Below are 12,533 nucleotides of genomic sequence, written 5' to 3' on the forward strand. Positions count from 1 at the left end.
GAAAAGCTAGCCTGAGAGTTATTTTTCTGGAACATGCTTCTCCTCGTATGCCAATGGCAACCAATAAATTAAATGTTTTGTCAAAAAATTGAAAATTTTAATCACCTCTGAAATGCTAAATCCCAAAAAAGTAATCCAATCCAGTGCTGGCCCCCTAGCTATTTGACTGGCTCATAAGCCATCCATCATACTGCTCCTCTGTACATCCCTCACCTCGCTGCAGAAACACCCTCTGTACACGAGACGCTCGTTCTCAGCAGAAGAACCAAACAGGAAGCTAGTGGCGCTGCCTGGTGTCACAGATGGAACAATCCATTCTGTTTAGAAATGTCATTTGAGGAGTTGTTTTACATGTTCTGTTTAGAGCAGGGGTGCCCCCGGTATCCTGCGCGTTTTTGATGTTTCCCTGTTCCAACACAGTTGATTCACCTGTGCAGTAGCTCAACAAGCTCTCCAGAAGCCTGTTAATCACCTGCTGATTGAAATCAGGTGTGCTGACACCAAAACACGTGGGATCGCTGCCCTTGAGGACCGGAGTTTGACACCTGTGGTTTTGAGTCTGGTTCCATTCCTGTTGGAATGATGAAAGTTAAGAATAAACCAAAAAAGCTAAAAACTACCTTGTTTCTCACCATAAAACATGCTAGTGTACAAAATAGAGGGGCAAGAAGCGAGTGGGCGGAGGTTCGGTTTGGTTTGGAGTTGGTTCTGTTCCTCGATGACTGTGTCGCAAGCAGGTGTTGTACTGTATTCTGCGACCATCAGATTCTGTGACTCCGGGGAGGAGCCTGAAGTAAGGGGTCGGACCTTTGGTTTTTTTTACATAGGCTGCTTGAACGGCTTTTTCCAATAAACAAATACTGCACTTTTAAAGATTAAACGGTAGTGAGCAGATAGATGAGTTACCACGAATAAAAAGTTATTGTGATGAAATATTGCTCCTAAAACAAAGATGCATTGCAATTCTTTGGAATGAATCTGTGGGACGTCTCCATTCTCCTTAACTGCTAGTTGACAGATATTTCCCACTTCCATCATCAGCAGCTTTACCACGGGTCTTCAGATTCACTTTTTTCTGCATCAACAGAGATGAAAGTTCAGAAATGTTCTATCAAAAGGCTCAATGCTTTGTCAAACAGAACTACGGTATATTTACAGAGCAAACGGATGTTAAAAGAGCCCTCCCCTCCTCCCCTAGTTTACTCCAGTGAGCAGACCACTGAGACATGATTCCTGCTGCTGTAATGAAACTGATAAAACCCTCTACAGATCTGCCACAGCGGCTTCACATAAAGCTGCTTCAGACGTCAACGTGATGAAATGACAGCCGTAGACTTTGTTACGCAAACTAAAAGACGCACAACTGAGAAATGTGTCTACAAAACAGGGAAGTGACGGCAGCGAGTGAAAACAACGCTCCACACAGAGCAGAACAGAAACAGGAAGGCGCTCCATTCTGTGCTACAGGTCTGCTCATGGAGAACGGGATATCAACAGGTACAAAAAGTATAAAAAAGAAAATAAAAACAAACACGGGAAACAGCTCAGGGCATTTTCGGCTTTTCCCAAGGAACAATACAGGAATGCGATAAAAATCTTGTTCTCCATACTAGCTGGAGATTCTTTGATAAACATTCTCATTTTAAGAGTAAAATATTCTAACCTTGTATTGGGAAGTAGAAAAGTGTGGACTATGCTAGTGATGATAGAGAGTGGGTTTAACCGTTTGCCCCACCCAAAGGGAGGAAGAGACAGAACAGTGAGTACATGTCCATCCAGGTTTGTTTGTGCAACAACCCTGTTTACAGCTGAGATGGCTTCAGACAAAAAGAAAGAAACATCAACAATCTAAAGTTTACAGGTCCCAGAGTCAATTCTAGTCCCAACTGGGTGGTCAGTCCACTAAGCTACAGACCAGTCATGGATGACACAAATGAAGGTGAAAGCTCTGAAACTGGACAGATGTGCACTGATGTTGTGGCTGGAATACTCAAACAGAAAGGTGAACCTCATCAAGAAACCCCAGAATGAAGTTCTGGATTGAGTACAAATAAACTGTAAAACTACTATGGTGTCAGATGAACAGACGTTTAAAAACAGACTGTTTAAAATGTTGAATTTGATACCACAAGGGAGGAATAATATGAATTACATTCAATTATGATGTGTTAAAATAAAGTTGAACGAGACAATGATGTGTAGTTTTTATCGTTAATCTCTGGAATATCCATCGAAATGTTGTTAAATATTAATTAAATGATGCCCAGTTGTTAAGAAATATTGGCTGTTTCGTCACAAATAACCAAAGAAATCAGATCTAAAATACACGGGAGCGGGTCTAAGTCTCTGGGCGACGCCATATTAGATGCCATGTTTCCTTCTACAGGAGCCCATGAGATCAAAATGCATTTGCTGATTTGTAACCAATGGTTACAAAACTTTCTACATTCATAAACATTATTTCATATATTTACCCCTTTGCTATAGTTGTAAGTGATTAAAGGGAGTCTGATGTGCTTGTTATTTTTGCTTAAGTTTGCAGTCCCCAGCTTTTTGATCCTAATGGGCATCCGTTGGTAAGGTCTTACTGCAACACAAAAATACTGATTTAGGTATCTACTGCCCCCTATCGCCAGGAAAAATATACACTGTCACTTTAAAGACCAAAAAAAAAAGCATTAAGAGTAATCTTTAAGTATGACATACATCAAACATGACATGAAATTTGATCATGTGATTTTAGTTAATTAATTCAATTTCAAATTCAAAAATAATTTATAAATAGGGCAATGATATGTTGTTGTATCTCATAATTTGATTTCTATTTGGGGTATTTTCAGTTGTAACTAGAAAGCATTTACTAAAGTAAATCTAGACTTCATCGTGTATAGAATCAGAGGCGTGGACTTAAGTCATATGACTCAGAAATCCAGAACATTTGATCACAAAAACTCTGAGCACATTTGCACTATTTTCTGTAACGTCAAGATAAAAAAAAAATCAAATATATACAAAAATAACCCCACAAATTCTAGATTAACCAGTAAAATAATACATTAAATAAAGGCCTTTTGATTTCGTGTCAAAGTTTAAATTAAGATCACCAGATTTAGAGAAAATGTGCTTTTAGCGTTTTGGTCAGATCTTGACACTAAAGTGGATCTGCTAACGTCTGGTGTTTGGTTTGTGATTCCCAGCTAAACTGATGGCTCACGACCATATTTGTCTTTGCTATGGTCAGTTGTCCGAGGTGGCCATCTTGAATTCGGGATATTCTTTATGAACACACAACAAATAAATAGTAGCAGATCTCATATCAAACTAACACGGGCGCATTCTCCTCAGCAAAACGACTAAAGCCAACTCAAAGATGAAACACAGGAATTTAAATGAATACAATGCTGCACCAACCACAAACATCACGGCGTTGCGTTTGCTAAAAGAAAAAAGAAGCCACGTATTGCTTTTGCATCCCTGTGACATATTTGCATAGAACAGCACCAGTGTAACTCCAGAGTGAAAACCGAGACATTAAGCAACGAACCTCCTCAATCAGAAATACCACCTTGGAGAAGACAAACCAAACCACAGCGACGAGCTGACGTTTATCTTCTAACATCTGCTGGGCAGGAGGAGGAGGAGGAGGACAGGAATTCACTCCCTTTCTGCGACAGAGGGTAAAATACAAGCTGCAATATCCTGTATGCAGGGAATCAAAGGCTTACTGCCTTACAGGCTGTAACGTAACCCCCAGAAAGGAAAGAACTTGCTTTATAGAAAAGTAAAAGCAAGCCAGGCTACTGAGTCACTCAGGGTTTCCCCACATTTTAATCTGCTGTTTTATACACATGACTGCTCATTAAGATTTAAGTAAAAACACAATCCTCTATGCTTCATTTCCTCAACATTTCAGAAGATCTGGTTACAAAAACTGCAGGGCTGCATGGTGGCGCAGTGGTTAGCACTGTTGCCTCGCAGCACGAAGGTTGCAGGTTCGGAACTCGGCTGCGGCCTTTCTGCGTGGACTTGCGTGTTCTCCCCATGCATGCGTGGGTTTCCTCCGGGTACTCCGGTTTCCCCCACAGATCACAACATACCCCATAGGCTAACAATTGTACATCGCTTTGGAAAAAAGTATCTGCCAAATAAATAAACATAAAAAGTAAATGAAAATCATAATTTGCAGTGATTGTGTTTAAAGTTACCAATTTCTCCCTGTACTCAAATGTACCACACATCCATCCATCCACGCCTTATCTTAAATCCTCAGGGTCGTGGGGAGCTACCATCTAACTCCAGGAGTCATTGGCGAGAGGTGGGGACACCATGGACAGGTCTCCGGTCCATCACAGGGACAAACAGGGGCACACAACCAGTCACTCACACAGAGAGATGATTAAGGTGCATGTTTTTGGTCTGTGGGAGGATATTACCCATGCATGCACAGAACATGCTAACTCCGTGCAAAAATGGCCAGAGCTGGGATTCAAACCTACAACCTTCGTACTGCAAAGCAACAGTGCTACCAACTGCACAACCATGCACACCTCAAACATACCGTTTAGTAAATAAAAAACTAGTTCCTAATACAGATGTTCCATTCAAACTCGTGTGACCTTTTTGATTACGGGGCAGATGTTGTGTGGAGACAAAGGGTGTTTCTCAATGCCAAGGAACCCCGCCTTGATGTCTTGGTCCCGCCCCAGTTGCCAAAGAGACATGTCATCAGGAACCGGCAAGGCGTGTTCCAATGCTCATGTTCTACCGAGGCGCCTGTTCTCCGTTTGTTAGCTGTTTAGCAGCATCTTAAGACCACAGGAGCTCGATAAAAAACAATAACAATGACATAATGAAAAGCTGCTGCTGTAGATGACCCATCATGTCTATGCTGAAATGTTGTTTTAAGATGTCAGCAGTGACAGGATGAGTGACTCGGTTGATTCTCAGAAAGCTGTTAGCTGATCGGCTTCAAATGGCGTTTAAATTCATCCATCGGTTTTCTTCCACTTATCCAGGGTCGGGTCGTGGGGACAACAGCCTAAGCCAAGAGGCCCAGATTTCCCTTTCCTCAGCCACTTGGGCCAGCTCCTCCGGGGGAATCCTAAGGCGTTCCCTGGCCAGCTGAGAGACATAGTCCCTCCAGCGTGTACTGGGTCTTCCTTTAGGTCTCCTCCCGGTTGGATGTGACCGGGAAACCTCACCAGGGAGGCGTCCTGACCAGATGCCTAAGCCAACTCAAGTGGCTCCTCTTGATGTGGAGGAACAGCAGATCTACTCCAAGCCCCTCCTGGATGACCGAGCTTCTCACCTTATCTCAAAGGGAGAGCCCAGACACCCAGCGGAGAAAACCCATTTCAGCCGCTTGTATCCGTAATCTCGTTCTTTCGGTCACTACCCAAAGCTCGTGACCATAGGTGAGGGTAGGAATGTAGATCGACCAGTAAATTCACCTTCTGGCTCAGCTCTCTCTTCATCACTAGAGACCGGTACGACGCCTGCATCACTGCAGACGCAGCACCAGTCCATCTATCGATTTCGTCCTCCATCTTTCCCTCACTCGTGAACAAGACCCTAACATATTAAAATTCTCCACTTGTAGAAAGTGAATTAACATGAATATGGTTACCAGGAACAGGTTTAGGCTCTAAGTTATGTGGTATTAAAGGTCTCAGAGACATTTCAAGCTATCAAAAGCATTAGCATAGATAGAAAGTAGACATCCAGATCAAACCAGCTGAAGCCAGAACAAACTTAGAGCCCCCCTAGTGGCTGGCTGCAGAACAAGTTTTGAGCTCAACTCCTGTTGATTCACATTGATGCTGCATGCTAAAATATTCATGTTTCTAATATTTTTAATTATAATAAGTCATTTGATACTGGAAAGAAAAACAAATAACACCATGATTAAAGGAAATGGTGTGGGTGTTTCAGCAACTGGATACAAATACTAAACAAAGGAGACATTTTGGCTTCACTTTTGTGCGACTGAAGTAAACGGGAATGTTTCCTCTAAATACCATGGATGCGTCTAAAACAGACATAGGTAATATGATCTAAAATCAGGGGCTGGGTCCTTCAAAGGCTGCATTTTAAAGCTGATTATGTCACAACGAAGCGACACGGCTGTCCAAATTCAAAGGATACTCAAAATACAACCCTTATTTTCACTGAATTTCAAGTTGGGTAGGATGTATTGTTACTGGCCCACCCTATCCCAGCCAGGCTTCACTGTGGGCTGAACAGCAGATATTGTTCCTTACAATAACAGTTGACAAACCTGGAGAATTTTATAGTTTAAATATAGGCTAGTTAATATCTGCTGGTGGGGGGGGGGGGGGGGAGAGAGTTGTGTCATTGGGATTTTTCCATTTGCATAGCTGGTCTTTAAATATATTTTTAAGAGAAAAACTCATAAATGAGCTTGTATAGCGAATGTCGAATATCTTCATGTATCGCTGTTAGGTTTAGTTTTAACCTGTTTAGCACCATCATGGTCGCTAGGCGACAGGGCATACGTTTGAGCAGGAGTCAACATAAACGCTAGACTGTCCAAATTTCCTGCTGCTCAGTAGGTTATTAAGAAAGCAAAGCCCAAGAGAAGCATGGCTCATCACACTTTTGAATTCATTTGATTTAAATCAGGTTTTTCAATGTGTTTGTGAAGGTCAAAGGTCAGTCGTAATTTCAAATATTGACAAGCACAAGAAAAGTTTCTGCTTCAAGCACAACCGCACAACCAGAGTATTTTCTGACTCTCCTCATGGCTGATCATAGCTTCCAGTCTGACTTACAGTGACTTTTATGTAAAACCATTGGACGACAACACACACACACACACACACACACACACACACACACACACACACACACACACACACACACACACACACACACGGGAGAGAAGAAAACAGCCATTCCTGTTGCTTGTGTCAACACTGGTTATCACACTTCCATCTTACTTTCCCAAGGCATGTTAAAGACCACCAGACTGTACATGAATCATAACTCCACAGTTTCATGAAAAAACCACACACTGAGCTCTTTCAGCACACACCACACATACTGAGGTTATGCTACTGACTGCAAACTGAAAAAAGGGGGAAATGAGACTACAAGAGAATCTGGCACCAGTCAAGAGCTGCAGCTCTGTCAAAAAGACAATGTTGCCTTCTGGTTCCTGATTCCTAAAATATCTTATTTTTTCAGCTGAGGGAAGACATTTTCTACAAAGAGCTGAGCTAAGACTGCAAATGAGGAAAAATAAAAGCTAAGAAAATCATTTGGCTCCCCAACAAAACTCTCACACGATGGAGAAAAGTTATGTGTTCCTGTCTGCTTTGCAAATGAAAACAGGTAAAAATAAATAAATAAATAAAAGTCTGCAGAAATTTGACATGTTCAGTGTGTAACAGAGCTATATGCCTGCCTGAGGTGAAGATTTGTAGTCAAGTCAAAAGGGAAATGGATGCATCCCCTAATGCCAAGTATGTGTGTGCTTTGCATGTTAAACACAGCTGATCACAGCCATCACTGGATTCTCTTGTGGCTCAATGCAAGGCACAAAGAGCAGATTGAAGGATCACAAGGACTTATTTTCATTTATGGTCCTTTTAAAGCTTCCTTCAGGAACAAAATGCTATGTAATTATTTAAAATGCACGGCTAAGTATTCATTGAAATGTATGTTCTTTATATGAGACCAGTAGACTGGCTTCAGACTTCATTCTCATCAAGTAACTGAAGCTGAGAGGAAAAAGCTTCAGAAATATTATAGCTGTATTAAACCACTATAGAAATGAGTCAAAATAAAAAAGGTTATTTCCTGCTAAGTTGATGATTGACAAACCTGCAGCAATAAATACCACCGGTGCTAGGATTCAGTTTTAATATCGAAGAACTAAATGTGTTCAGCTTGAAATGCAACAAAATCTTCTAATAACACAGTTATATATAATGAAATCCTGAAGCCAGCCTGTTCGCTATTGTTCATAACAGGATACACTACGAATTTATGAGATTCTAAGACAGTTTATAAGGATCAATATGTCAGAGAATATAAAATGTTGTCATAAGTCACTTTATTAAACATAAAGCTAAACAAAGGTGGAAAAACCATGAAAGCATTCGTTTACCTAGTTTATTTTTCAACCATAGCAGCGTTTGATTTCATCGCCAAAAACTTGACCTTATCTGCTTATGGACGCTGTAAGGTTAACGCATGCGCACTAGCACCAGATGTGTATTACATGAATCAGTAGCTGGGATCTGTCTCCCCTTTTTTAAGAACTTCTTACAACATCTGGTCTCTCGCGCAAATGTATTTACGGAAGAAAATGACGTGTAACAGGAAAACACATGATTGACAGTCGAAACGTCCAATAGTATTCGTGGAATTGACCGTAAACATTCCAAGTAATCCAAGCGCAGCAAATTACCGAGCAAACGGCTGGACTGTTTTAGCTCTCAAGTTAGATAGGTTCAGAGGCCCCAAACCCCGGGGTAGCGAAATTATCGTCCGAAGATAAATTAACGACGGTCCCGGAGGTAGCCCGTCGGTTGGTCTGACTGTACCGGGCAGTGTCAGCTCTGCCGGAGCAAGCCAGGAAACAATTGGACTGGCCCTGCGACGTGAATAGCACTCGGTTCCTTGCTGACATGACCATGTTAGAAAGGGAGCAGCACCGGCGTAAACAGTATTGAAAAGACACCACCTACCCAGAAATTTTCTAGGAAGTAAGGCGCTATCATCTTGTTCAAATCCTCTTCTGAGCAACTTTTTAATTGGCTGTGATGCTATTCTTAAAGCGTAAATCATCCACCGTCCTCCCCCCTTTTCTGTTATATATCTGCCTTCTTGCCGTTTTCCTCCTCTCCCCTTTCTTCTCCCTCCCCACCGACAGACTCCACCTCCACTAGGCTGCACTGCGCCTTTCCCCCCGCGGTTTCTTCCCGAGACGTAGGGAGGAAACAGCGCTGCTAACGGCCGAGGGCGAGGCGAGCACCGGGCTAGCTGCTAGCCGCCCGGTCGATATGCCGCCTTCAAGTGCTCCCTGGAAATTCCTCCATCCTAAACACGACAATGAGGAAAAGCTAATCACATTTGCATAAAGGAAGTTAAATAAATCTAAACCAGAGTAAAGATAAATGAGCAATGTATAATGTTGGGGAAAATGGATGAAACAGTTTTAAAAATATTCTGATTCCTATCTTGGGTGGGCATATTCCAACTGTTTTTTCACCTCTGCAGAAAACCCTTTGTGACTCCTTGATATTGGATTTTTTTCTAATTGCAATGTTTTTTTTTTTTGACCAATCGGGTTGTATATGTTCTTACTTTCTTATTTCTCCAGTTTAACAAAGTATCAGCTCATTTGTTTCTCCTCCAAATCAAGTGTTCTCTTTAGTTTAAAACGTAGTCTTTTACCCACAGGCTGAGCACCCCTCCTCACTGACTACTGAATTAGGTATTGGTGTTTGGGGCTCGTCTGCTGTTATTTTGTCAAGCACAGTTTATGTTGATTGTTTTGACTTAATCCATTCAAAATGTGCCTGCTTATCCTGGTTTCCACCCTAGAGTGAGTAGAGTTTAGAGAGATGCGTAATAATTTGCTACCCATTTTCCATTAAGTTTGTTAACGCGAACAAGTCCTTATTTTATACTAAAAACTCATGACCTACGCATTTGTTGCATTTCCTTCATTCTTTAAGAATTCATAGTGTCCAACACATGTTATGACTCGCAAGCAAATGCAGAAGCAGCTCTTTTCAATTCACTGAGGATCAATATAAAGTTTTTAAATAACTTTTTTAGAAAAGATGCCCAGATGTGTATTTATTCTTATAGCACATAATCCTTTATAAATAAATGCTAGTATTCGATTTAAAACCACAAACCAAAGCACGTTTTTGCAGTTTTTGAATGTCACCCCCTACCAGAGTATTACTCTGCTCCCACTTCATATTTCAAAAATGGAAAAAATGCTGTTGCCTAGTAGACCGAGAGGGCGGAGCCACTAACAAATACACACACAGGCTCACAATGACATTGTGACATCATATGGTACCAGTCAACGTTCTAGGGTACCTCTTAGCCAATAGCGATGGCAGATTTAAATTCAAACGCAGTGCAGTTTTTACCTGACAACGGTGTTGGTGCAGGATCTGCTCGGGTGCAGGATCGGCTCGGGGTTCTTCGACTGCCGATGACGTCAAAGTAGTTGATTGGCTGAACATGAAGCTTACAGAAGTGACGTTATCACGTTATGATTTTGAGTGGTCAGAACTAATTTGCGGTTGTAGTCCTGTAGTCCAAAAATCAACACTTTTTGGAGAAAATATGTTTGAATTTCTAAAGGAAATGTAAAATATAAGCAAACGATATACGGTGACCCTCAAAAGCTCTTGATGTTGATGAAATGGGGCAAAATAAAATATAAGAACTTTATTGAAAGACACCAAGCAATATTTTGAGTCAAAGAATGTATTTAGATAACAACTAAGGAAATATACAGACGAAGTCCACGTTAATACAAACAGATGTGGCTTCACATATAAGAACTGTTCTATTGTTTGTCAGTCCGATGTTGGTTTTATGCAGTTTCACATTCTTTACAAAACAAAGATAATATGGTGTTTTATTAACAAATTACAATTATAAAGAAAACATTTAGGTGTTAACAAACAAGAATTTATTAACAAAACTGCTGATGTCTTTCCAAAACGTGTGTGTGAAAGCCGAGTAGATTTGCAGTCATGTGACGTCATCGGCAGTCGAAGGACCCCGAGCCGATCCTGTACCGACACCGGATCAACACTGAGTTTTAGGCAGACAATAAAAATTTTAACTAAAATGCACTAAAGTGCAAAACTATTGACTACACATGTCTGCAGCACAATCAGACACGCATTTATATAGTTTATCAGAAAAAAAAGTTGATTTGGAGGTGACTTGCTCTTTCATTAGAAATTAAGGTGTAACTTCCTGAAAAATATTAGATTTAAAGGCAAAACAGATTGTTCATTTTTTATGAACAGCTTTCATGTTACTGTCAACATGTGTGTTTATGTTGTGGCTGGTTTGTTTTAGGAAACACAACCACACGTAACTAGTTACCAGGCAACTAGGAATGAATTTTAAAACGTCTCATATTTTTTTAGCCGTGTTAAGTTTAACTCACAAGTGAAGCAATCTTTTGAACTGAAAACGGTGCTCTCAACTGTGCAGGAAGGACAGTCTGCTGAATTAAGCCCTGCCCAAAGGTGAGCTGGGATCACCGAATGGCTTTCCTTGAATGGGAACAGTAGGTTACTACCTCTTGGTTAATCTTTTAAAATCTCATAAGATCAATGTCTTTCTAGGTTCTGTAAATCATCTCTTTGCTATAAAACATTTCTGAGACAAGCCTCTATCGTTTCTCAAATAAAACAACCTGAGGCTCATAATAATGTAAACAATTTATTGGAACAATGTACAGATTCAAGCAATGGTATTCAGTCACACCCACCATGTCATCTTACAAATATTACAAAATTACTACAATACAATATAGAGTCTTTGCATGATCCAAAATATTTGGTGGCCCCAAAAGTATTATTTTTTAATTTAGCAGCTTATCAAAAAAATCAAACCGTGTCTATCAAAATGATGATTTTGCTTTTCTTAGCAAAAAAGATGAAGGCAGATAATCTAATCAAGGCTAATTGAATTACAGAATAAAGGAGCTCTTTGACCAGACATTCCTATAGGTGCTTTATAAAATACAAATTTTCAGTAAAGCTGAATCGTAGAAAGTCAAACTTAGATCTGCAAACACTGCATTTTTGACGTGTTTTGAACTTGCAAACTTTTGATACAGTTTACCCTAAAGTTATTAAAAAAACACCAAAATCTCAAATTATATGCTCCTGTGGCATCATGTAGGGATTATGCTACTTGCTTAAATCCAATCACAATACACAGACAGTAGATAAAGTACGTGCAAGTTCTCACTTTTCAATTTTCTACCCATTTTAAAGTTTCAACCACAATTTTGACAGCGCAGTGTTGCAGACAACACTTGTCAATTATCGCCCAGGGTTATACATTTCTCACAAGAAGGACATTGTTTTTACTACTCTGTAGTTGTTGAGGGGATGCGTAAAAGGCAAACACATCGAGGGGAAAAAAACAAGTACCACTGGAACAAAACCAACCTGAGGTTAACGCAAATTCAAGTGGAGAAACAACTACAAATGTATAGCAGCGTTCAAGTCAGAGACAGCACAGTAATAATGGGCACTAGACTTTGTGTTTTTTAGACCTACAATCTCTCATGAAAGAACAACAAGACGGTGAACACACCCCATCGAACTCCTTTTCAGCTGGAATGTGCCAGACCCAATCACAACACAACAGGAAATGATGAAACACACAAACGAGTATTTGCCTCTGTATTCCATGAAGCATTAGATCTAAAAACAGTCATTTTGTGTTATGGTTGTTTATTCATCCTGTCCAATTTTACCATGGTGATTGTTGCATTAGGTTTAAGTATT

At 40.5% G+C, this 12,533-nt stretch overlaps 1 protein-coding gene across 7 annotated transcripts in view; it reads right to left on the bottom strand.

Annotated features, from left to right (window-relative positions):
* fcho2 (FCH and mu domain containing endocytic adaptor 2) overlaps positions 1–8,909 on the bottom strand; it is a 58,390-nt gene extending 49,481 nt beyond the window's left edge. For all 7 annotated transcript variants that reach the window (XM_054744582.2, XM_070552459.1, XM_070552460.1 and 4 more), the window contains exon 1: positions 8,715–8,909. In XM_054744582.2, the coding sequence (XP_054600557.2) occupies positions 8,715–8,747 (33 nt within the window). In that variant the 5' untranslated portion in view covers positions 8,748–8,909. The remainder of the gene's footprint in view (positions 1–8,714) is intronic.
* Between the last annotated feature and the right edge of the window lie 3,624 nt (positions 8,910–12,533).

Source organism: Nothobranchius furzeri, chromosome 6, assembly GCF_043380555.1.
Source record: "Nothobranchius furzeri strain GRZ-AD chromosome 6, NfurGRZ-RIMD1, whole genome shotgun sequence".
NCBI lineage: Eukaryota > Metazoa > Chordata > Actinopteri > Cyprinodontiformes > Nothobranchiidae > Nothobranchius > Nothobranchius furzeri.